Source organism: Molossus molossus, unplaced genomic scaffold (assembly GCF_014108415.1).
Source record: "Molossus molossus isolate mMolMol1 unplaced genomic scaffold, mMolMol1.p scaffold_m16_p_3, whole genome shotgun sequence".
Classification (NCBI taxonomy): domain Eukaryota; kingdom Metazoa; phylum Chordata; class Mammalia; order Chiroptera; family Molossidae; genus Molossus; species Molossus molossus.
Window position 1 is genome coordinate 53,738,217 of NW_023425366.1, and position 27,220 is coordinate 53,765,436.

Below are 27,220 nucleotides of genomic sequence, written 5' to 3' on the forward strand. Positions count from 1 at the left end.
GTGGGAAGGTCTCATTGGAAGTTTAAAGCTTCAGTCCTTTTTTATGTTTCCAAGGGCAAAACGAAAAGGGCCAACTGGATTTTATGGAAGGAATAGAGAGATAGGTGAGAATCATGGTAATTATTAATGTTTCTTCCACATTCAGCTGAAATTCATCTTTAGATATGAAATATGAAAATTGACCAGACTTAGGGGCATTCTTTGTCAAACCGTGTGTGTGGTTAACACAGCAGGGCTCCATTCTACCTCCCCAACAGGCAAATGGAGATAGTGTGGATAGGATAGCCTGCACCTGGCCTCCAGAGCATCCCGTTCCGGGGCACCTTTCTGAACTGTAGATGTGACTGATTCGATGGGGCAACTGGAGGCATTTCTCCCCCATTTATGCTCTGTGTCCAGCTGTAGGTAGGGCTGACATGAACTGGCCTTGTATTTTCATCAAAATGTTGTATCTTCAACTAATTCAGTCTATCCAAGAGGGATGGGGGTCATCATGGAAGTGACTGCAGTTGTCACAGGGTGGTCAGGGAAGGCTTCTCTGAAAAGATGACACTTGGCCAAGACCTGAAGGAAGAGAGAGAGCGCCATGCAGGTATCTGAGGGAGGCGCGTTTTAGACAATGGGAACCATAACCCTTAGATAACTGCTCTGGATACAAACTTTTATTCAAGTTATGAGTGGGCTGAAGAGAAAGGCGGTGAAATAGAAAAAGACTAGATTAGGAATTTAGAAGATCTGAAGTCTGCTCTATTGTTTACTTAGCTCTGTGACCTTGGGCAAGTCAGTTAGCCTCTCTGAACCTCAGTTTCCTCATTTGTAAAATTCCCTGCCTAGCTCACAGAATTGTTGGGAGTACCAAATGATAACATATATGAACAAGCTGGAAAATGTAGGGCATGCTTATCAAATGTTGTGTTTATCAGGATTATGTTTAGTGGTTTACATACAAACAAGAGGTGTACTTTTCTCACCTAATAAGAGGTCTGGCCGTCCGTGGCTGCTGCAGGCACTCAAAGATGTCAAGACACCAGTCTGCTCGTATCACCCCACTCCTCCAGCCTCAGCACACGGGTCTAACAGCTTGGCTGCAAGATGACCGCTGTATCTTCAGGGCTTATGCTGACATTACAGTCAGGATGAAAAAAGTATCAAGATGGAAGGGACTGGGCATCTGTGTCAGGAAAGCAACACTTTTCCAGAAATCTTCAGCAGATTTCCATCTATGTCTCACTGGTCGGCACTGTGTCAAATGGCCACCCCTCATTTTTTAAAAGTTGGAAACACTGTCTCCCCTAAACAAAATACATTAGCAAAGAAGAGGAGAGAAAATGCAAATTAGTTAGGCAACTAGCAATGTCTGCCACAAACATGTTGGAAAACCAAAATAACTATTATGGAATCACCACTTTCACTATATTTTGACTCGGAGTAAATGTTACGAGAAACAATGGTCACAGCACTCTGCATAAAACAAGTGCCTGGATTGTCCAAGAAAGAACAGTGTATTCGATCTTTCTGAAATACTATTAGACACTGAAGATTTTAACAGAACGGGAGATGTGAGAACAACAAACTATCTTTCTGAAAATTAGAAACTGCTTTTGGAAAAAAAGAGAAGGGCCTTAGGTGACTTTTCCTTCGTTGTTTCAGGGTTTTCTGGAACGTCTGGATAGTGGGGAGATTGTGGTTGGAGATGACAGTTCCTGATAACTCTGGAGAGGTTGGGCTTCCGGAAGCTGTGGCAGAACATCCAGACACAGGTCAGCGCCTGCACCCCTGAAAGTGTTTATCTGGGTGGCATTTTGAGTACATCTGACCCAGAGCAGATAAAATAATAGCACGTGTGCCCAGCGGTGTGGCTCAGTGAACTGAGCATCGTCCCATGGACTGAGAGGTCCAGGTTTGACTTCTGGTCAGGAGGGCACATGCCTGGGTTGTGGGCTTGATCCCCAGTAGGGGGCGTGCAGGAGGCGGCCAGTTGATGTTTCTCTCTCATATAGATGTTTCTGTATCTCCCTTTCGCTCTCTAAAAAAATCAATAAAAACATTTAAAAAATAATAGCACATGCTTTCTAAGACCCTGTTTCACTTGTCAAAATAGCCAAGATGTGGAGACAGTGAGAGTACATGGGCTGAACAAATAGAAGAAATTGCTCGCATGCTCTCCCTGCCTTCCCCAGCATGCACACACATTTGCATCTTTACATATAGGGAGTGCTGACATATACATCTAAATATTTGTGTCATGAATATTTATCTTGTGGATATTGAAGACTTTCCTTAGCATGGTAATTGTTATTGCTTCAGATTCATCCTTCTAGCTCATTTTCATATTATATTATAACAGTGTGTTTGGTAAGGATGATTAATGGTATCCACCAGAACAACAAACAATAGACAGCCAGGTTCTGTTGCTGCAGGGGGAAGGATGAAGAGATGAACATATTTTCCTCTTTCTACTTTGAAGGCTAACCAGGCCCACTCTAAGCAGACCAGGTAGATTCTTCATGACATTGGAAACTGAATAAGCCCTCCCTAGACCAAGAGCAATTGGCCAACCAAGCTTTAATCTCTGCATGAGACTTCACCAAGCTGTGAGGCCCATCAGCAAGATACTATAAGGCTACTGCAAACAGCCCTGATATGGTATTGGCTCTGCCATGTCCTGTCCTTGAACTTTACTGACCTTAATCTGCATTTTAAAAAAATAAGTACTAGGCTTGAAATTGTGTACGACTGAAAGAGATGTGTAGGTGAGCTGCTGCTAAAAACGATAGCTTCTGTGATTCTTAATGTTTTAATTTCAATTTAAAAATCAACTACTCTATAGTTTTTCAGCTTCAAATGGAATTCTTGAGAGCAGGAGCAAATGTCATGCAGACTTTCACCTTTTCTGCCAGTGAAGAAAACATGGAAAGTAAGGTAAATAGTGGTGCCAGTTGGTAGGTGGACAGAGTGGGGGGTGGGGCAGAGATCATGTATAATAAAAATAACCTCTTGCTGGGAAGCTGTGGAATTGACCTGATGTATTACTATAAACTCCACATAAAATACCGGATAAATAATTAATTATTATGTAGCTGTATATACACTAAACAAATTAGCTTTTTCTGTCTCTTTACCAGGGGAAGGGAGGGCATAGGACTGGGAAAGAATAGGCATTGGAAGGGCATGGCCATTTTTCTGTGCTATTTCTTTTTTTTTTATATAAAGAACACTTTATAGATGTTCTTTTTACCTTCTCTTTTCACATCTTTCTTTTCTGACTTGTCCATCTGGAGACAGGATGGTCCTAGGGAACACAGCACTGGCCTGGGGATGAGAAGCACTGGGTCAGATATCTGACTTTGCCACCTATTGGCTGTGTGACTGTGTAAGACTTAACTGCACGGAGCATTGGTTTTCTCTGCAAAACACAGATAACTTACTCTGCACTGCCTAGGGTTGCTGAGAAAGGCGAACACGGTGAAAGATGTGGAAGTACTGTGAGATATGCTGCAAATGTAAAGTGTTAATACTTACAAATGTTTTTTTAAAATTTATTTTTCTTTATTGAATTGAGAGAGAGAGGAAGGGAGAGGGAGAGAGAGATAGAAACGTTGACAAGAGAGAACATTGATTGGCTGCTTCCTGCATGGCCCCTCCTGGGGACTTGGCCCACAACCTGGGCATGTGCCCTGACCAGGAATTGAACCAGCAACCTCTTAGTACATGGGTCATTGCTCAACCACTGAGCCACACCAGCCAGGCAATACTTACAAATGTTAATGCCCAACCAATCAACACTTACTGAGTGCCTGTTATAGTGCACTCCATATGCTAGATACAAAGATCACACGAAGGCATAGAGCCTATTCTGAAGAGGCTCACGGTCAAGTGTGGGAGGCAAACAAATATGCTAAAATCCAATGTGGTAAGTACGATAATGGATATACAACCTTATTGCTAGTAGAAGAGATGGTACCCAATTCTGCTGGTCTTCTAGAATTGCAGTTAAAACCAGTGACTTCTACTCATCTTACTTGCTTATTTCCCCCTTAGTTTTATCAATTATATTACACCTTTAAAATGCCAGGCTCACAATCTTAATTCTTGCTCTCTAACCTCAGTGGGAAGATGTGAACGCCACTGCCTATGACCTCTCCAGAGAAGTGGCTGGCAAAGGTGATGCTTTGGTAATGGGGGGATCTGCCAGACATCGATATATAAACACCACAAGGATGAAGCAAGAGTTAAAACACCTTTTGACAACAGCTAGGGGTTTTTGCCAGAAAAAAAAAAAAGTGGACTTCTTGATTGCAGAGGTAAGCCTAGTATTATAGGGAGAATGTGTGTTAAACCTATTGACAAGTATAAATGAACGGTCTTCAGCATCCATGAGGGTATTGAATTGCCTTATACCCTCATTTCCTCTGCATAGATGGTCAAAGGTTTATTTAAATGCACTATAGTCAACATCCTTTCACTTGTGTGCTAGGTTCTCTATGAAGCCAAAGGACAGACCCAGGAGAGGTCCAACCGTAGCCTTTGGTTTTCTAAGGTCAGGGTGGTTGCAGCAGCTGACTCTCAGGGGACACTACAACATGCGGTCAGAGAAAGAGGACAGTGATTCATGGAGCACCTTCCTCCAAAGAAGGGGCAGGGGTAGAAGGAGCTGTGTATGGGCTAAAGGCCATGAGGGAACAAAGCTTTTGGGGTGGGTGGCTGCTCAGGCTCCTCCAGCTCCAGCAGTAACCCTTAGCACCAAGTAGCTGACTTGCCCTCTCCCATCCTTGCTCATCCTCGCCTCTCTCTTGTCACTCAAACTGTAACATGTGAGCAATGTTTTGAAGAAAGAAACAGAAATATTGGTCATTGACTAAACATGAAGGCCCAAAACATTGTCTTCCTTCTGTCTCCAAAAGTTAAAGCCTTCATTCAGCATTTCCCATTACAACTGCTAGAGGCAAGTCCTCAACCCAAGTCTTTACCTCAACAAAGACAGTAGCCTACCAACTGCGATTTCCCCAATCACTCCATTGAACCTATTGAAAACCTGCTTCTTCAGCCTTCCCATGGCGCAGGGCCACTCCGGCTGACCCACCCGGAACGATCATCAGCAGAGCAGAGCACGGACTCCACCCCCATGTTCTCCAGATGATGGGAACACCAGTCTGTTTTTTAAGAACCTCTTTTGACTCTCTCAGTGTGCCATTCCTCACACACTGCTTCTGCAGAATCTGTTTCCAAGCTGAGACAGAAGAAGCAGGGAGATTTCTGCTAGTTTTTTTCACTGAAGTTCAGCTTTTGAGCTGTGTCACTTAAGCAGCCCCTGAGAAGCACCCCTGCAAATGTCATAAATTTACCAGACAGGGTGTCCTGTCCACCATTCACAAAGAAACTCTTTAGCTATCCCTCCCCACTCTGTGCCTCAATGTCTTCATTCTGGGGCAATACTCATATTTCCATTCCTTCTTTATGGAACACTTATGAATATCTAACTAGAAGTGAATATAAAAGCATTTTGAAGTAGTAGAAAACGTAACAAACTATTCATTATTACCCCAGTTCCATAAAAGATGAGTCCAAAATTTATTAACTTTGCTTCTTCAAAACTATGATTTTAAATACTCAATTACTTTAAAAACTATTGTGTTTTATAGATGCTATATGAATGAAAATCTATATACAGGGTGTGGCAAAAGTAGGTTTACAGTTGTGAGTATGTGAAAGGGTTTATTATTGTATTATTATTTATTAATTATTGCATCATTTTCCATATGAACAACTGTAGATCTATTTTTGTGCACTCTATATTGTTTGTTTTTATTGTCACCCGAGGACTTTTTTTTTTTTGCATTTATCTTTGGATAGAGTGGGAGGGAGAGAAGGAGGAAGAGAGAGAAACATCGATGTGAGATAAACACATTGACTGGTTGCCACCTGCACAACCCCAACCTGGGCCGGGGACAAACTGCTACGGAGGTATGTGCCCTTAATGAGAACCGAACCCAGGACTCTCTGGTCTGCGGGCTGACGCTCTAACCACTGAGCCAAACCAGCCAGGGTTGTGCACCTATATTGTTAAAGGAATTAAAATACTTACTTAGAAAAATATTCTTTAGTCAGTCTGATAGAGACACATTCCTTGGCAAGTTTTATTACATATTATATACTTGGTTATTTTTTTATAACTAACTGTTTTGCAACACCTGCATTCTACCACTCAAAATCTCCTTCATATTTGGACCAACAGAGAACAATGAAATTTCCCTTAGTCTTTTGACGTGTGGGCCAGGGAAGTCTTAAAGGAATCTGGTAAACCTTGGCAGCTACTATGTGCATAGGCCCAGAGGGAGACAGGCATGACGGAACACCTGGAGAATGTGCTGCTAGGCTGGTGAAAGCAGGTAATTTGGACTCATAAGGTAATAAGCTGCTCAGTTGTTGTTTATAATATTTAGCAAAGTTTGGCTCAGTGGTTAAATCACATAATCTTCCCCTCTTCTTTATTCTCCTTTTCCCATTTTGACTTATTGCATTTTTATTTCTTCTGTTGGTTGTCTTTATAAGTTTGGATTTCATATTTAACCACTTATCTCTTACTCTATCAATATGAGGCAGTATATGTTAACTCCACTCTTTGTAAAATAAGAATTGACTCCTGCTTCCCTCTACTTTTCCCCCCTCACCTACTTCTTGGCTTCTTTAAATTATACCATTACTTTTATATCATCAAGATTTGTAACATTGTGTTCTGCTCTGTAATTGTAGTTGTCTTCCAAAATTTGTCTGTAGGTTTATTATAAAGACGTAAAACTAGTAAATAAAATTTATAATATTATTATAATTGTCCTACTAAACAAACAGAACTCATAAATAAAAACCAGAACACAACTTTATTTTTGTCTCCCTCTATCTCTTTAATCCTGCTCAGGGGGTGACTCCTTTCCTGTCCCTGTTTGAAAATACTGACATGACCCAGGGCTTCTTTGGGTAGTTCCTCTTAGGCACTAGGAAGCCCCACAGTCACTGGTGTTAACTAACACAATGTCAATTCAGTAACGAAGTGTTCATTTCCATATGAAATCAACCCTTCGGACATGTTTCAAACTTAAAACTTCCCCTTTTTTCCAGAAGACGACTCTTTCTTGGTCTTATGCTTCCAACCCTCCCTTCCCAACTTGGTAACCACAGTGTCTGAGTTCTTCAGGTTCAGAGTAAGAGGAGAAAGGATAGAGAGAGGGGTACACCTGCTATTACTCGACTGGCACCTCAGTAGGAAGACCATGTTCTCTGGGCAGATCTTCCTGAGCACCTTTGCCTGCGGTTCTCACGCCAGAGTCATTGCATTTTCCGCTGACTGTGCTCCCCTCAGATCCTGGCTTTGTCGGCAGGTCACTCTAGATATACCCTATTTTGAGGGTCCCATAGTGCTTCCTGGTGATTCTCATGGGCCTGATTTTAAATACCTCTAGATGGGCTCACTCTGCTCTTATTAGACTCAAAGCTGGCTAGAGGCCCTTTCACCTTTCCTTTATGCAGACAAATTCTGAGAGGGTGGTCCGATCCTGACTGAACTGCACCCTCTTTGCTCACTAGCTAAGTGGCTGGCCCATTGGTCTCTGTGATCCAGATTCTCCAGTGTCAAGGCAGGTGAGTCATCTGACTGGCTGTTGGCCACCTACTTTGAAATGTCTGCAGAGCATCTGTCTTGCCTTAACACCTGATATCTATCCTATCTTGATGCCTCCAGTAAAATTTCCAACCTCCTATCCTGGTACCCTGGTAATGATTTTCTGATTTTTGAAACATTATTCCCTGCAAAACCAAGTGGTAAGCATGGAACTATGGAGAAAGCGATATAATCCTATTTTATGAAACTCAAGCCACTTGGAGAATGTTCCAAGCATCAAGGGCAAATTGATTTTCTTCTCTTACCTTTCTTTCATCTGTAGTCCAAATCCATATCATATTTTAATTTACTTCATACTTGGACTGTGATTTTCTTTGTACAACATTTGTTTTTCTAGAAATTTCTAATTAACTTCCCTTTACATTGTTGAAAGAAGAATAACAGGCCTTTGCTTTCTCTACTGTCTTCTTATTTCTAAATTATTCTATTTGTTACAATCAACCCACTTCATCATTGAAGATACTCTTTCAAGGGACAGGGCCTAGAATTACTGTTCTGTTTGCATCTCTGACTCTTTCTGTCTCTCTCTCCAATACATCATTCCTTTTCCATCTTTCAAAAACTAGCCACAATCTCTGCTCTTTCCTATTCAGTGCTAGTATATATTTAATTCATTTTGTACGTCTTTATCCATTTCATTTAGATTTAGAATAATCTTCATTTTTGAACTGGAACAACTTTCCTAATGTAAATTTATTTAGATCGTAAAGTAGACAAGAAATCAGTTAGCCAAACATTTCTTTTGGGAAATATGGATACTGATTAGAAAAGATGGCTTTTATAGGTATCATACTTAGGGAAAAGTACTAAATATAATTAAAAGGGGAGGAAAGTATATTTTGGTGATGATTAAAATACTTCAAATAAGTGAGAAACAACTTATTTTAATTATCATTGTGTAGAGGACCTTAAAATGCACTAGCTACTAAAGATAAAACATTATTCTCCAGAGTAAAGCCAGACATTCCATGAACCCTGAACTCTCAAACATACTGATGTTTGCAGACATTTTCGATCACACAGATTTCTGACAGTTTTATCATCCCAACATATTGATTTATTCATTGTTTTGTGAGGGGGAAAAACTGTAAGAATATATTTAGCACAAAGGTCTGTGACCAGGAACCTCTGTGCTCTTCTTTCTTTGTCTAAAACAAGGAACAAACACAGAGCAAGTTATTTGTAACCTGTTTTTAGTTACTTTTTGAATAATTATACTTTGTCTCATTACATTAAAAACCATCTTCATATATTTTGTCATTGCATTAAAACTTGAAGTAGAACAAGAAGAACCCTGCTAGAAATTTCAGAATGAATGTGAGTCTATAAAAGTCAAACACATTGTCTTTTTCTGACAGTGGTATGAAACCCGATGATGGTTACTGAGGATAGAAATTTGAGAAAGACCCCTGGCATGAATGGATATGAACATAGTTATTCTGTCTGTAAGCTGAAACAGAAGTTCTACTTTAGCTTGATCATCCACCTAACTTATGTGTGTTTGTTTTATATATATATATTACACATCTTTAAATTAATTAACTATATATATATTTAAAACACAGGGTAGAAGGAAGTATTGGGAGAATCTGAAGCCAGCTTTGGGCAGACCTTTCTGTCCTTCGTTGTCAAAGCCAGATGCCTAAGGAAACAGAACAGAAAGAAATCCCCCTCAAGCCCCATCTGGACTCTTTCCTCGCCTTTACCTTCAGCCCACCCTGGTATTTCCAGCTGCGGAACCGCTAACATAGCGCAGCGGGTTCAGTTAACTTGAACGCGCACGCAATGCCCTCTGCCGTGGTTCAGCGCGGAGCTGGATGCTGGGGGGATGCAGGGGTGATGAGAAGTGCTCCTTATTCTCAGTGTTTACTGCCCAGTGAAACTGCAGTACATTGATTTGAAGTTTATGGAGAATAGCAAAACTTGTCTTTGGGATGAATTAGAGATTGAAAAATAACCAGAAGTCACTGAGCACCAACCTAGTGACTAATTCAGGTGACTAAGCTAGGTGCTTGAGGAAGGAGTGGCATTCTGAACTAACACACTGACTCTGCTTTTCTTAAATAATTTGTATAATGACTCCAAAGGTGATCCCGAAGGAAAAGAAGCAAAACCCATTTTTGAGCAATGGAAGGATTGTTAAAATAAGTATAAACCTTCCAAAGTGATTACTTTTGCAGATGATTTTTTTAAAGGTGTTAGGCTCTAGAATTTTAAAATTGTCTTTATAATCACAAATAGATTACACAGTACTTAGGAACAAGGACCATGTGATATACTTGTTATATTTTTCCTTATAGTATTTAGCATTGTGCTACGCATAATAATAGGTGCTCAAAGAAATACTTATTGTTTAAAATAAGTAAAAGTATCCCTGGCTGGTTTTGCTCAGTGGTTAGAGCATCAGCTCATGGACCAAAGAGTTGCGGATTCAATTCCAATCAAGGGCATGTACCTCAGTTGCGGTGTGGTCCCCGACCCTGGTCAGGGTCGTTCAGGAGGCAACCAATCAATGTGTCTCTCTCACATGGATGTATCTCTCTCTCCCTCCCTCTCCATCTGAAGATAAATGAAAGTATCCTGGGGTGAGGATTAAAAAACATTATTTAAATTAAGTAAAATTAAATAATTTTAGAAGACCTTTTTAAAAGTCAGAGTTTAAATCTATCTTGGACTAATATTTTCTTGATTTATCTTTGTGTTATTTTCTATGTACTGGTTTCTCTCTGTTTTCCAAAATAATGTATCAATTTGTGGAATTTAATAAAAGTAAAAAGAATATACCTTTTATAGTGCTTGAATATTTAAAACTTCGTGACTATTCTTTGAAGTAATAATAACAAAGATTTATTAATTATGCTCCAGGCTCTTGCTTTTCTTTCTGTCTTCCTCAGTGTGAGTGGATGCTCACACAGTAACAGCTTGCTTAGGAGACAAAGAGTAGGTGAAAGGGCAAAGACAAGAGCTAGGGGGCTGCACCCTGAGGGGGAGCCGTCCTTCACTCTGAATCCCTTTCTTGTGTCTGCACTAGTAAGAGCTGAAACCTTCATCCAGTTTCACATGGCATAGCTTAGAAGTGGCATAACAAATAAACAGGTATTACAGATGGTAGGGGATAAGGAAGTATTTTAAAATCCAGGTCCCTTGGCTTACAAACACTGAAAATCATTTGAGGTCCATATTAACTTGTGTTAAGAGCAACTCATTTAGATTTTTATAAAGAGTCAAGTCATCCATCAGCTTTTCAGATTGACAACTGTGACATATACCAAAAAAAAAAAAAAAAATTAAAATATATTCCCTAGAGTTTGTTAGTCATAGGAGTGACATGAATTGAACGATGTGAATAAGGAAATTAATACGGAAAAAGCGAATTTGCAGAAGATATGCAGACTGAGAGTACCAAGAAAAAATGAGACATGGCCTAAAGATGGGCCTAAGCAACAATGCAGGTTGCATCCATTTGATGAAACAGTGTGCAGCCATAGACAATTGTGTTCAAGAAGAGAATTTAATGACTTTTTAATGCTTTGCTTTGATAACTTGTTTGAGTATTCTTGATAAGACAGAAGTTACCCTAGATCGTCTGTTTATAAGCTGGTTTCATTTCGGGTAAGTGAGTGCGATGCCTGGAATGTCGGTGAGATGGAACTTGATAAAACTTCCAAGAGTCAAGCAGGTAGCCAATAAAGGAAACTCTTTAAGAGAAAGATGTCCTACATTGAAAAATCCCACTATTATATAGTGATCGGATCACACTTCAGATAATAATAAAATATTGGGGGAAAGTATTTCAAACCATGCAGTTCTAACTCCAACTTTTAAAAATGCATACTGAGGGCGAGCTCTCCTCCAGGGAGCACACCTGAACCTCTCCCCTCCCCTTTCCTCTTCTTCTCTTCGGTCAGGCATCACTAGACTCTGAGGGGCCCCGTGAGGCTTACAACCAGGCAGCAATGGGAAGAGGTAGTTCATCCCAGACAAACCCCCTGACCCTGTCCCAAGACCCCCTTTTCTCTGACTTCTTAGTGAGCCAACAGCTCAGCATAGGCTCATTTTCCCACCTAGTCCCTGTCCTGTTACCCTAGGCCCATCCTTGTTTCACTGTCTCCAGCTATAATAAATGTCCTCTAAAAATAAAAAATAAAATAAAATGCATACTAAAATGTTAGCTTCTTATTTGTAATTTACTTTAAGTAACTTTACATATTAAAATGAGGGTTGTCCTGGCCGGTTTGGCTCAGTGGTTAGAGCATCGGCCTGCGGGCCAGAGATTCCCAGGTTCGGTTCCAGCTAAGGGCATGAATCTCGGTTGCAGTTTGTCCCCAGCCCTGGTTGGCGTTGCGTGGGTGGCGACCACTCGATGTGTCTCTCTCACATCAATGTTTCTCTCTCTCTCTCTTCTCCCTTCTCTCCCTCCCACTCTTTCTTAAGATAAATGCAAAAATGTCCTCAGGTGAGAATTTAAAAAAATAAAATAAAAATGAAATGAGGGTTATTTTTCTTTTATTATTATTATTATTATTATCATCATTATTAGATATAGTGGAAGGGAGGGAGGGAGGGAGAGAGAGAGAGAGAAATATTGATGTGAGTGAGACACATCAATTGGTTGCCTCCTGCACAACCCTAACCAGGGCCAGAGATCGAACTTGCAACCCAAGTATGTACCCTTGATGGGGAATCGAACCCAAGTTCCTTTGGTCCTCGAGCCAATGCTCTAACCACTGTGCAAACCTGGCCATGGCTGAGGGTTGTTTTTAAAGGCAAAATTTCCACAGGCTTTGATTTGGTAGGAAGAAAATAAGAAAAAGGTAGTTGTTTATAAAAAGAATGACCAGTGAAACTAAGAACCAGCTTGAACTAGCTCTTTCCAGTTCCACAGTAGATGTTTACTGTACTAGGGAGTTATCAAAAAGAGTAAATATCCCTCTGATAAACCCTGCTGTGCTGTGTGTAGAATCAGCAATGCAGACTCGCAAATAGCTGGCATGGAAACCACATAAGGGATCCAAGAGATGTGCTGAAACTAAGAGGCAAAGTTCAGCTGGAAAAACAATTCCTGCTGCGCCATGATCACAGCCATGATTTGATACCCTTATGCAAAATAATAAGCAAATTAGGCAACCCATTTTGGCTGTACAGTCAGCTGCCTTGAAGACAAGCACATATTTTGTTAAATCAATAATAAAAAAGCTGAAAAGAGCTTCAGAAGGGTGCAGTTTTGCCCAGCAGAGTTATTACTGTCTTGTGCCATGTGGATCAGGAATGCTGACTGGCATTGCTGGCTCTCTGGCAGCCACATTTCACTCCTTTCAAAATAGTGAAATTGAGGACGCATCCTTCTATTCATTGATGACTACATGCCTTGAGGGTTCTGTACTCTCATACTATTTATATTTATGCATTCATTCATTTATTCACTCACTCATTCATTCATTATTCAAACAACATTTACTTAGTGATTGACCTATGATAGTCACTGTACCTCTCCTCTGTCCTTCCATAGTACCCAAGATGTATCATGAATAAATACTATGTAGTTTTAATACTCCCTTGACCATTCCTATTTACTTACCTGCCTGTGACTTGAGGGAGCAGAGAAAACATCTTATCAATTGTTGTATTCCCAGTACCTGGCATAATATAGAACTCAAAATTGGTGTGTTTGGAGAGGATGTGGAGAAAAGGAAACCGTCATACACTGTTGGTAGGAATGTATATTGGAGCAGCCACTATGGAGAGTCCTCAAAAATTTGGAATAGAACTACCATATGATCTAGCTGTACATACTTCTGGATATTTATCAAAAGAATATGAAGACACCAATTCAAAAAGATGCATGCATACATACATCCCTATGTTGTATGTATTATTCATAATAGACAAGATGCGGAAATAACTAAGTGTCCATTGACAGATGATTGCATTTAGAAATTGTAAATATATATATATATATAGTGAATATATAACCCTAACTCATAAAAAAGAATGAAATCTTGCCATTTGTGACAACATGGGTGGGCCTTGAGGATGTTAGGCTAAATGAAATAACTCAGACAGAGAAAGACACATACCATATGATTTCATTCACATGTGGAATCTAAACAAACAAACAAACAAAATGTTTTAAAATGTTAAACAAAATTTTTAAATGTATCATTGCCATTTAAAATATGCCATTTTAAAGTCTAAAAATAAATAAATAAAGCCAACATAGTCATTTTAATTGTTTCTCTAAAAGATAAGTGTGGTACAAACTATCCCAAACCACTTTCACTAACAGCCTTACAAGTTGCTATAATGAACAGATATATATTCTGATTTTAAGGACAGTAAATACCTCCCTGTACTCCCTTCAGTAAGTAGTTCTTTCTCTTATCTACTTAGTCATTCATTCGTTCACTCTATTCAACAAATATTTATTAAGACTGTTAGGAGCCAGGCATTATTCTAGGTTTTGGGACTACACAGTGTGACCAACTGTGCTGGTTTGTAGAGGACAAACCCAGTTTTAGCACTAAAAGTCCTGCGTTCTGGGAAACCCCTCTGTCCAGGGTCAAAGCTGTTCATCCTAGAGCCTGCATCAGTGAGGCAGAGTTGAAATTTTAGATAGAGCCCTAGCTGGTTTGGCCCAGCGGTTGGAGCATCGGCCTGCGGACCAGAGAGTCCCGGGTTCGCTTTCCACTGGGCCCTAACAGCTAGGGGCACATACCAAAAAAAGAAAAAAGAAATTTTAAATAGAGAGCACCTCAGGAAGCCCTCACTAAAAAGTTGTTTTCAAAGAAAGACCTGGAGTAGATAAGAACAATAGCCACATGGAGATCTTGGAGAAGAACAGCCCAAACCCTGAGGCAGGTAGCTTGCCCCAGACATTCAAGGGACAGCCAAGAAGCCAGAGTTGCTGAACACACCTCGGAAGAGGACAGCATCACAGGAGACAAGGTCTGAGAAATAAGCAAAGTCAGATCATGTGAGAATTTATGCGTCTTCACAAGGAGTTTAGTTTTCACTCTGAGTGACAGGAGAGGACACTAGAGAGTTTTGAACCGGGAGGCATCAGGATCACTCTGTTATTGTGTTAGAAATAAGCCACAGAGAGGAAAGAACAAGGGAGGCGAAGCGTTTCGTCTTTTTGAAAGTTCTAATCCCTCTCAGCTGTGCCCAAAGGGAACTGAGGGAAAGGTTTTGGGGGACCAGTTTTATCTTTAAAAAGAAGGGAGCAGTGTTTACTCTTTCTTGGTTCAGTAGTGACTGCTGATAGATTCTGTTTTATAATGATTCTGACCGGCATCCGTCAAGGCTGCCTTGGCCACAGCCCGTGCCCGAGAAGGGATTCGTCCTGATGCCTGCCTCATCACGCTGCTTGCTTCTCGGTCAGACTCTCAAGTGCGTGTGTCTGATGAATAGGGGCTAAGCCACAGGCCTGCTACATACTGTCCTTCAGGAAAGTGAGTGTTGGGGCTTCTACCTTGGGAATGCGGGACTCCTAAAATAGGAAATTACACCAAAACATAGAAAAATACTCAAAGGTTGGTAGGCAGCCAGACAGCATGGTCACATTAACAAAAAGAAATCAAATATTCAACTGACTACAATTACCCCTATTATGCTATCATATTAGAATTTAATTATATGTGTGAAGTGTATCATAATTAAACTCATAAGCTGAGATTATAAGTTAGAGATAGCAATTGAAATAAAAACTAAAAAATCTAAGTGTTCCAGAATTTTTAATATCCATGAGAATCTGATTTAAAATAGAGTATTAATTTACATTTAACTCTTAGACTTGCTCAATTTATTTTACCGTATTTTCTTTCAAATTAAATACTAAAATAGCAATATAGCATGTTAGAGCCCCAGGAGCATCTCTCTCCTGGTTCAGCTCTGTCTCTCGTCGTTGATGACAAGAAGCAGAGGCCCAGGAGGGTCAGGGATTCACTCAAGGGGTCATTGTTGAAAAGAAAGTCTGTTGAAAGTCCCAAAAGTTTCATTGTCTTTTCAAGCATCCTTTTCTAGAGCCTCCCATAATACACTGTGCATAACACACTGTGTGGTCAAAGGGGCCTAGGTCTTGGCCCCCTTCAATATCAGCCAGAAAGCCTCCGTAGGCTTGTTGTGTTCTTCTAGGGAGATGTATTCCTCCCTCCTCCTGGGTATGCGGTATCCCAAAGCCTCAGACATGAAGAATGAGACAAATAAAACCAATTTCCACAGTGGCCATAATGTAGAAAATACTGCTCCTTTTTCCTGGTAAATCAAACAGTTGAGCCCACTTTCCCTACAAATTCTCTCCCTTTGTTGTGATCACAGCATTCACTCGACTGATATTTACTGGAGGCCCAGCATGTCAGGCACGAATCTAGGGGGCGGCCTGCCATACTACCCTCAGTGCTCTAGGACCAATGTGCAGAGCATGAGGCCTTGCTCCACCTCATAAGAGTCTCTTCTTTAAAACGTGGCAGAAAAACCTATCCATGGTTGTCACCTTAAAAGGGCAAGCAGTTATTAGCCTTTGGAAAACATGTTCTGATTCTTCAAAACACCTGAAGGAACAGAACAGACCATTTTAAAGAGGATATAATGGGGCAAATAGATTTAAATAATTAATTAGCTAATCAGTGTAACTAAAGCCAGCCAGGTGTGTTCTGTATCTGTATGAGCATCACCCTTGAATGATGGGAGAGGAGGACTAAGAGGATAGCAGCAAGAGCCTGCTATCAACTTAAAATGTTTCTAGGTGTTTTGTTTTTATAACAACTGCCATAGGTCAAACTACATTTTATGTCGATATAACCAAACATTAGGGGTTGGGGTAAAATAGTAAAAAAGGAAATTAGGTAACGAGTCAGAGACCCATATTCAAGTATCAGTGGCTCCAATAAAGATATTTGTGATCTTGACAAGTCAATAAATCACTCTAAAACCGAACATCTTAAAAACAGACTATAAAGAAAGTGAGGAAAAAAGAAAAGCAAACCATGGAAAGGGAGAAAATTTTTGTAAATCATGTATGTGATTAAGGTTAACATCCAGAATATATGAAGAACTCCTACAACTCAACAACAAAAAAGAAGATATGTAAATGCCAACAAGCATATGAAAATATGGTCAGCATCACTAATCATTAGGAAAATGCAAATCAAAACCACAATGAGATATCAACTAACATCAATTGGAAGTAACAAGTGTTGCCCTGGCCAGTTTGGCTCAGCGGTTAGAGTGTCAGCCTGCAGACCAGAGAAGTAACAAATATTGGTAAGAACATAGTGAAATTGGAAACTTCGTGCACTCTTGGTGGGAATGTAAAATAGTATAACCACTATGGATAACATCATGGTGGTTTTTTACAAAATTAAAATAGAATTACCATATGATTTCACTCTGGGTGTATACCCGAAAGAATTGAAAGCAGAGACTCAAACAGATATCTCTAAACTCATGTTTATAGCAACACTATTCATGGTAGCCAAAAAGTAGAAGTAACCCAAGTGTAAATCAACAGATGGATGGATAAACAAATAAAAGTGGTATATGAAAGGGTTAGTAATGTTTTAAAGGGTAAAGGTAAAAGTTTGCAAATGGTGGAAATTGTGTTGCTTGCATGACCTTTGCTCAGCCTTTTGTTGAGTACAGATAAGGATTATCTGGATTATCCGCAAGGCAATGGATAACCCGGCGGATGCCGGATGAGATACCAAACCAGTCCTACTGCAAAGTGGACAATGGGCCAGACAAAGTAAATCAGCAGGAACTGCTGGAAGCTAAAAGAAGGTTATATAATCTATATCCCAACTCTAATTCAAGGCTGAACTCTTTTCGGTTCAGCCTGCCTGCACCCAGGCACATGCAATAAAGCCATTTTGCTCTACACTGGCCTTGTGTTGTGGATGTGATCTCTCGCCAGCTCAGACCTTTTAGTTTACACATACAATGAAATATTATCCAGCCTTCAGAAGGAAGGAAATTTTGATGCATGCTATGAACCTCAAAGACATTGTGGTAAGTAAAATCAGCCAGTCATAAAAGGACAAATAACTGTCTGATTCCACTTACATCAGGTACCCAGAGTAGTCAAATTCATAGACAAAAAACAGAATGGTGGTTGTCAGGAAATAGGGGAAGGGCACATGGTGAGTTATTATTTAATGGGTACTAAGTGTCAGTTTGGGAAGATTAAAAAAAAGTTCTAGAAATGTATGGTGGTGGTGATGGTTACACAACAATGGGAATGTTTTTAATGCCACTGTACTGTACACATGAAAATAGTTAAAATGCAAATTTTGTGTCATGTATCTTACCACAATTATTAAAAAAGAGTCAGGAAAATGACATCTCACAGAATTGTTATGCCATCAAATTTGGGGCCTTGTACAAATAAGTTAATAGCACTAAGCACCCAGAACGCGTTCCCCTATTTGACACGTAGGGAGCTCCAGACCAGAATTTCAAGCCACGGAGGTGCCTGATGTTTTGCATACTCAAGTCATCATATAACTACAGCAGATGGCTCCAGTGCCCCCTGTCCCATTCCCTCCACACCTCTGACGGAATCTCACCTGCAGCTGCGGGGGCCAGTTCCCTGTGGCTCAGACTCACCTGGCAGTGACATAGAGACCAAAAAAACAATTCAAAGGATCAATGAAACAAAGAGCTGGTTTTTCAAAAAGATAAACAAGATTGATGGACCCTTAGCTAGACTCACCAAGAAACAAAGAGAGAGAACCCAAATACACAAAATCAGAAATGAAAGAGGAGAAGTAACAACCAACACCATGAAAATACAAAAGATTGTTAACAACTACTATGAACAACTATATGGCAACAAATTCAACAATCTAAGTGAAATGGACAAATTTCTAGAAACACACAGTCTCCCAAAACTGGACCGGGAAGAGATAGAAAACTTGAACAGACCAATAACAACTAAGGAAATTGAAGAGGTAATCAAGACTCTCCCAGCAAACAAAAGCCCAGGCCCAGATTGCTTCACGGGGGAGTTTTACCAAACATTCAAAAAATAACTAACACACATTCTCCTCAAACTATTTCAAAAAATTCAAGAAGAAGGACGACTTCCAAACACGTTCTATGAGGCCAGCATAATTCTAATTCCAAAACCAGAAAAAGACACTACGAAGAAAGAAAACTACAGGCCAATATCCCTGATGAACATAGACGCCAAAATCCTGAACAAAATATTAGCAAATTGGATCCAGAAATACATCAAAAAAATTATTCACCATGACCAAGTGGGATTCATTCCAGGGATGCAAGGCTGGTACAATATTCATAAATCAATAAATGTGATACACCACATAAATAAGATGAAGAATAAAAACGACATGATCATATCAATAGATGCTGAAAAAGCATTCAACAAAATCCAGCATCCATTTCTGATAAAAACGCTCAGCAGTGTGGGAATAGAGGGATCATATCTCGACATAATAAAGGCCATATATGAAAGACCTACAGCCAACATCATACTCAATGGACAGAAACTAAAAACATTTCCATTAAGAACAGGAACAAGACAGGGATGTCCACTTTCGCCACTCTTATTTAACATTCTACTGGAAGTCTTAGCCACAGCAATCAGACATGAAGAAAAAATAAAAGGGATCCAAATTAGAAAGGAGGAAGTGAAACTGTCATTATTTGCAGATGACATGGTATTATACATAGAAAACCCTAAACATGCCATCAAAAATCTAGACATGATAAATGAATTTGGCAAAGTAGCTGGATACAAAATTAACGTCAAGAAATCGACGGCATTCTTGTACACCAATGATGAACTCACAGAAAGAGAAACTGAAAAAACAATCCCATTTACCATCGCGCCAAAAAAATTAAGATACCTAGGAATAAACTTAACCAAAGAAGTAAAGGACCTATTTGCAGAAAACTACAGGTCATTGAAAAAAGAAATAGAGGAAGATATAAAAAAGTGGAAGCACATACCCTGTTCATGGATTGGAAGAATTAACATCATTAAAATGTCCATACTACCCAAAGCAATCTATAGATTCAATGCAATCCCCATCAAAATACCAACGACATATTTCATAGAACTAGAACAAATACTTCAAAAGTTCATATGGAACCAAAAAAAAACCCGAATAGCCACAGCAATCTTGAAAAAGAAGAACAAAGTAGGTGGGATCACAATACCAGATATCAGGTTATACTACAAAGCGACAGTAACCAAAACAGCCTGGTACTGGCACAAGAACAGGCATATAGACCAGTGGAACAGAATAGAGAACCCAGAAATGGACCCAAAGCAATACGCTCAATTAATATTTGACAAAGGTGGCAAGAGCATACAGTGGAGTAAAGACAGCCTCTTTAATAAGTGGTGTGGGGAAAATTGGACAGCTACATGCAAAAAAATGAAACTAGACCATCAACTTACACCATACACAAAAATAAACTCAAAATGGATAAAAGACTTAAATGTGACCCGTGAGTCCATAAAAATTCTAGAAGAAAATGTAGGCAACAAAATTTTGGACATCATACGGAGCAGAATTTTCACTGATACATCACCTCAGGCAACAGAAACAAAGGAGAAAATGAACACATGGGACTACATCAAACTAAAAAGCTTCTGCACAGCAAAAGAAACAACCATCAAAATGGAAAGGCAACCCACTGTATGGGAGAACATCATTGCCAATGATGTATCAGATAAGGGGTTAATTTCCAATATATATAGAGTGCTCATACAACTCAACAAAAGGAAGACAAAGGACCCAATAAAAAAATGGGCAGAGGACCTGAATAGACACCTCTCCAAACAGGACATACAAATGGCCAAGAGACATATGAAGAAATGCTCAACATCACTAATCATCAGAGAGATGCAAATTAAAACAACTATGAGGTATCACCTCACACCTGTCAGAATGGCCGCCATCAACAAATCATCAAACAACAAGTGTTGGCGAGGGTGTGGAGAAAAGGGGACTCTAATACACTGCTGGTGGGAATGCAGACTGGTGCAGCCGCTGTGGAAAACAATATGGTGTTACCTCAAAAAATTAAAAATTGAACTTGCACTTGACCCAGTGATCCCACTTCTAGGAATATACCCTAAGAAGGCTGAAACACCAATCAGGAAGAATATATGTACCCCCATGTTCATAGCAGCACTATTTACAATAGCTAAGATCTGGAAACAGCCCAAGTGTCCACCAGTAGATGAATGGATAAAAAAGCTGTGGTACATATACACAATGGAGTACTATGCAACGGTGAGAAAGAAAGATCTCTTATCCTTTGAGACGACATGGAGGGACCTGGAAAGTATTATCCTAAGTGAAATAAGCCAAGCAGAAAAAGACAAATACCACATGATCTCACTTATATACGGAACATAATGAACATAACAGTCTGAGGAATACAGTAGACCCAGAAACATGGAAGTTGTGCACAGAATGACATCCCTCGGAAGAGGGGGTGGGGAGGGGTGGGAAGAGATAAACCACAGAACTTATATGCATGTATGCATGACCAATGGACATGGACAACTAAGCCGGGGACGGGGCGGGGTGGGGTGGGGAGGGGGGTGCCAATGGGGTAAAAAAGGTAAAATATCTGTACCAAAGAAATAAATAGAAAATTAAAAAAAAAAAAAAAAAGAAATAAGCTCTTCTTTGCTCATAAAAAAAATAAATAAATAAATAAAACAAGTGAATGTCTTACCTATTTTAGTTAATTAATTAATTAAAATTAAATTAATTAACTTTTAAAAATTAGATCTACACATTATGCAATGCTGATCTAATAGTCATTTAAAAATAAAATAAAACCGACACCCTGAAATAGTGTTTTAATTTTTCCTTTTTATTGTTTATTCTAGATCATGATTATATAGTTAATCTCATTAACAATTAATGACCTTTTGAATTTTGAGAGGTGTGTGTGTGTGTGTGTGTATGTATATATATAAAAACTTATTTTTCAAAATGGATTACTTTTATAACAAGGAAACTATTAGAGTTAATACTGTCTGCCTAAATCAGTCCCTACCACCAGTGAAATGATTGTATTAAAAATCTAGACTGGCTTATTCTATTTTTTTTTAGTTTATTAGGCCATTTGTGGGATCTACAAAAGGTCAAGATGCTGTTTTATGTTGGTTTTATTTTTGTTTTTTATTTTTTTTATTGGAGTATAAGATACAGATAAAAAATATACATATGTTGTCAATGTATAGTTTGGTGACTTATCATAAACTAAACACACTCATGTACACACCACTTAGATCAAGAAACAGAACATTACCAGCACCACAGAATCACCCCATTCCTTCCTTGTCACTCTCCCTTCCCCCTAGAGTGATTAATATTGTGACTTCTAAGAGCATAGCTTAGTTTTCCCTGTTTTTTGTTTTTTTTTGGTACATTATATTAAATGTAATCTTATATACTGCCTTTTGTGTCTGGCTTCTTTTATTCAATACTGTCTGTAAGAGTCATCCATATTGTAGCATGTAGTTATAAGCAAATCATTCATATAGCATTCCACTGTGTAAATATGGCATAATTCATTTATACATCCTATTGTTGATGGGTATTTGGATAGCTTTCAGTTTGGGCTATCTATCAATGGGCTGCTTTAAATCTTCCTGTACATATCTTCTGAGGAACATTTATACGAGTTTCCACCCAGGAGTGGAATTGCTTGATACAGATATATGCAACTTTAAAAGATATGGCCAAACATTTTTTTTCTAAACAGTTATACCAAGTTACACTCCTACCAGCAGTGATAAGAGTTTCAGTTGCTCCCCGTCCTCCCCAACATTTCATGTTTTTCATTTTAACTCTTATGGTAGATGCAGTGGTATTACTGAAAGCTGGTTTTTGAAAGAGCCAACTTCTTTCAGAAATTCTTTAAGCTGAGTTGTTTATAAATATCAAAAGAGTTAAAACTACAGAAGTGGAAGTTAGAAAGAGCCTTATTTTTTATGTATCTCCTTTTTTACTCTAGGATTCTTATTATATGCATATATAATAAGATATTGTTAAGATTCTTATTATATGTGCATATATTAACTTGAATTAGGATACTTATTATATGCATATATTAACTTGAATATATATATGTATATATATATATATTGTGTGTGTGTGTGTGTGTGTGTGTGTGTGTTTAAGAAAAGCAGCAAAAGGACACAGGACCCCAGAAGTCAGGCTAACTATGCTGTTAGAAACCACGAAAGGAAAGAAGAAAGAGAAGAGAGAAGTTTTCCGAGCTCGAAAGAGAACGTGGGATGCAGCCACTATGCTGGAAGGATAGTGTAAGGAACTGGGAGTGTTCAGGACTCATGGGAAAACGGCTGAGGACTCCCCTGTGGAACCCAGGAGACTATACAAGCTGGTGCTCTGCCAGCTCTGAGAGAAGCGCTGTTACCTGCAGTGGAAGTAAGGTCTGAACAGTCCAGCAAACAACAAAACAAAACAAAACTCTCTCCAGGAACTAGGGATGGGCAGAAGCTGGAGGCACCACCGGAGGCACCCTCTGAGCCAGCCTAAGGAAGTGCTTGCTGGCTGCAAGGGGAAGGCAAAGAAAGCACCCTGGGAAAAGGATCTAGTCTATGCCAAGCCAACCTCGTGTGAAGCCACTTACAAAAAAAAAATCTGGAAAGTCACCTAGCTTCAACTTGAATTTTACATATAAAGAAACCACAGCCCTAAAAAAAGGGAATAATTGTTAAGGCATTTGATATGACTGCTATGTTGGGATAAACATTGAGTGTGGCCATTGCAATGGACAGAGGGAATAGAGTACAATCAGAAAAGATAAAGTGTGGAAAGGCTGTGCACCCAGGGAAGAGGTTTTAGATAAAAAGCCCATCCTTACCATCCCTTTATTATGGCCCTGGGCTGTGGCAACAAGGGTTAGGGCAAGAGGAAAATATAAGGAAAAGAAAACATTCAATTTGTGCACTATTTGGTAGAACTCAGACCAAAGGACATCTCACATGTATTTGATAACTCACAAATACATGAACAGAAGTTGAAAAATCAAATGCCTTTAAGTTAAGGTAAGTATGTGAACCAGGAGAGTGTAGGACAACTGGGTGTGGTCAGACTGGCAAAGAGAAGGCTCCACATAAATGAATTCACATGCAATTTTTAAAAAAACACTGGCCTTGCCCAGTCATTGTGGCTCAGTGGATTGAGCATTGTCCCATGGACTGCGAGGTCCAGGTTCGATTCCCAGTCAGGGCACATGCCCCTGGTTTCAGGCTCAATCCCCAGTAGGGGGCATGCAGGAAGCAGCCGATCGATGTTTCTCTCTCACATCAGTGTTTCTATCTCTCTCTCCCTTCCCCTCTCTCTAAAAAATCAATAAAAACATAAAAAATAAAAAATTAATAAAAATAAAAAACACTAGCCTTGCCACAGAAAACACAAAGGTTGGCCATATTTCCATGTCAACAGTTTGCAAACACTTTTTTACATGGTACTAAAACATAAACCTTCTTCAGAGGTTTAAAGGCTAAATGAAACATTTTTAATTGTAATAGATGTATGAAAAGCCACTGATGATTCCAACTGAATGGAAAATGAAAAGTCCTGATATTTTTCCCATCTGTGTATTGAAAAGAAGAACGTTTTAACTCATATGAGATGGTGTATATCTCCCCCTTGGAAAAAAGAAGGTGCTATCCTTTACCTCCGGCCATACATGGAGTCTGAAACCTTGTATGAATGGTACTTAAACATTTGTTGAATGAATAAATGGGGTTATAAGTAAAGCAAAGCACTATCAAAACATCTCACTTTAGAGGTTATAAAACTGAGGGGCTTTATTTCTACCTCTAGCCCTCCTCTTTCCATTTAGGATTTATCTCCCACCCCAAACATCTTTGTAGGAGGCCAAAGACATTGGTGTTATGACCTTCCTCATCTCATTGCTCTAGAAGAGAACAAAGAACATGGGCAGCCTCCCAAGAACAGTTATGACAGAATGCACTCCCCAGGTGATATCCAAGCGGACTTGGTCCTTTGGGAATGGGGTAAAGGAACGTAGAGCTCATGCTGATAACTCTTCTAACTCTCTGAGTTCAAAGTCCTAAGTACAAAGCGTACTAAGTCCTAAGTACCTCACAGAGTTCTTAGGAGTACATAACACTGTACATGTAAAAAAGGCTTAAGGTAGTGCCTGGCACATAGTAAGTGAACTATGAACTCAGTGAACTGTGGGTATTATTATTATTATGGAAATAGTACATAGATTTTTTTAAATGGCCCTCCCTAGGGTGGATATGGGGAAGTAGGATAAACTGAGAGGCTGAGAAAACACAAAAATATTTCAACAGCTGCCTATAAAATCATTTTGGAAAAGGTAGAGGTGGGTGAGTGTTTAAATAACTAAAATTCCCTACATTTAAATACAAATTCTTAACTATGTGTGTACACTCTTAGATATGCATAGTGTTCCTCTGGAAGAATAGTTCACGGTTAATTGTGGTTACCTTTGAGGAGGAATTGTACTGGGAACAGCAGCTAGGGAAAGACATTAAAATTTGCCATGTGTCTACAATAGCCATTTAAAATTCACATTTATTTGTTTTATTATCATTTCTTAAATCCTCATTCAAGGATATTTTCCATTGATTTTTAGAGAGAGTGGAAGGGAGGGAGAGAGAAAGAGAAAAAAAAAAATTGATGTGAGAGAGATATTAATCAGTTGCCTCCTGCACGACCCCGACCAGAGCCCAGCAATCAAACCTGCAACCCAGATATGTGCCCTTGACCATGAATCAAACCTGTGACCCTTTGGTCTGCAGGCTGATGCTCTAACTACTGAGCCAAACTGGCTAGGGTGACAGAATTTATCTTTAAATTAAATGCTGTTAGTTTAAAATCTCCTCTAAGTTTTGGTGAGTTTGGATGAACTTCGAAACTGAGTATGCCTGCTTTTAGTTTTTATTGTCAGGGCCCTGACACTGGCCCCCTAGCACCTGATACCCATCACTGCAGCTGCTCCCTGCAGCTACAGCTGGGCTCACTGTTCATCTCACCAATACTCACCAGGTTACTATTTTATGTAGTTAATGCATTAACTAACTAAACTATTACATACTTGGATACTTCAATGCTTTAATGGTGGAAAATCTAGTTACTGTGAAGGATGGCATTACTTTATTCCTCATTCTTGCTAGGCAGGTGAAATATTAAATTATTTGAATTACATATATTCAGCCACCATCCTTCCATTTTTTTCCCATTTTAAACTTGACAATTATCAGAAACAAAAGGACTTTTCTACTTTCTCAACTATATATCAAATACACACATTTTTGTTGTTAATCCTCACCGGAGGATATTTTTTTTCCCATTGATTTTTAGAGAGAGTTGGGGGAGCAGAAGGAGAGAGACATATCAGTTGGTTGCCTCCCGAACAAGGCCCTGACCTGGGGCCAGGGATCGAACCTGCAACCCTTTGGTGTGAGGGCCAATGCTCTAACCACTGGGAACACCTGCCAGGGCTATCCAGTATACATTATTTAAAAAGTTAAATGTGTATTAATTCATCATTTGCTACAGTAATGTTCTTCTTTGCATTTGTTGAAATGGAGACTATTGTTCCATATACAGAATTTCCTCCTGTGCTTTTATTTTGGGTAAAAGAGTCTGAACTTTGTTTCAGGCTTTTTAGTTGTTCTCTAGGCTATTGAGTGTCCTGTTGTACATTTTAGAAAGTAACGTTTTAATTAGTTTAAGACCAGTGTGTTCTCATTGCAAAGATATTTTGGAAAGTACAGTAAAACATAATGAATAAAAAAATTAAAGCAAGCCCTAATTCCTCCACCAGCAGATAACTACTCTTACCAGTCTATACGTTTTGATACACAGTATTTTCCATGAATTTTGAAGTCTCTAAAGTACATTTTCACTATCATGTGTACATGTTAAAAGTTTGCCCTGGTTAAATATTGCAAAGACATTTTTATTAAAAACACCCATCTTAGAAACTGCAAGGCATGTCTGGATATAAGGAGTGAAGGTCATTTTAAACATACCCACTAATTCACGGTTAGTATGGGTCCCTCTGGTAAATGTTATGTTTGTGTTCCCTTATGTAACTGCTCCATGTATATCACACACATGACACTCAGGCAGACTTCCAGGGCATGGCCTCCTCACCCAGTAATCTTGTACCCTGGCCTTGGACAAATATTTGGGCATGAATGGAATTTCGTAGGGGCCTTGACTGGTGGCTTATGTAAATAATGGTGCATGATCCCAGGAAAGAGAGAAGTAAGTAAATCAGAATCAGGGACCCTCAAGAAACCAGGAGGGACCCTGGGCAGGTAGGTTTGAAATCTGCTTGAGTGTCGACCTCATTATTATTTTTTTCTTATTTCACTTGTCTCTGTTTTCACCCATTTGGGAGAACAATCGGATCATCTCCTCTGATCATCTCAGGAAGGCAGTTCCCAAGGAGCGGCAGGCCTCGCTAAAAGGCTGGTGGGCGTGTTCACTACCCAAGGCTGGCAGTTGGACCGCTGGGAGG

General features: G+C 39.4%; 2 protein-coding genes across 2 annotated transcripts in view; one reads left to right on the forward strand and one right to left on the reverse strand.

Annotated features, from left to right (window-relative positions):
- LOC118641675 (S-methylmethionine--homocysteine S-methyltransferase BHMT2-like) lies at positions 1-27,138 on the forward strand. Its single transcript, XM_036279113.1, has 6 exons — positions 1-104; positions 1,651-1,760; positions 2,831-2,922; positions 4,110-4,304; positions 6,236-6,389; positions 27,040-27,138. The coding sequence occupies exons 2-5, from the start codon at positions 1,694-1,696 to the stop codon at positions 6,263-6,265; spliced, it is 384 nt and encodes a 127-aa protein (XP_036135006.1). The 5' UTR covers positions 1-104; positions 1,651-1,693; the 3' UTR covers positions 6,266-6,389; positions 27,040-27,138.
- MTX3 (metaxin 3) overlaps positions 467-27,220 on the reverse strand; it is a 760,898-nt gene continuing 734,144 nt past the window's right edge. The window contains exons 11-13 of the mRNA XM_036279109.1: positions 3,239-3,312; positions 972-1,292; positions 467-564 (exon numbers count right to left, since the gene is read on the reverse strand). The gene's annotated coding sequence lies outside the window, so the exon portion shown is untranslated. The remainder of the gene's footprint in view (positions 565-971; positions 1,293-3,238; positions 3,313-27,220) is intronic.

What these genes read in the sequence shown, in the direction of transcription:
- LOC118641675 (XM_036279113.1), top strand. Translation starts at nt 1,694, where the DNA reads ATGACAGTTCCTGATAACTCTGGAGAGGTTGGGCTTCCGGAAGCTGTG. An exon ending in GGCAGAACATCCAGACACAG is followed by an intron (nt 1,761 to 2,830) that starts GTCAGCGCCTGC and finishes ACTACTCTATAG; the next exon opens with TTTTTCAGCTTCAAATGGAA. An exon ending in AAGAAAACATGGAAAGTAAG is followed by an intron (nt 2,923 to 4,109) that starts GTAAATAGTGGT and finishes CTCTAACCTCAG; the next exon opens with TGGGAAGATGTGAACGCCAC.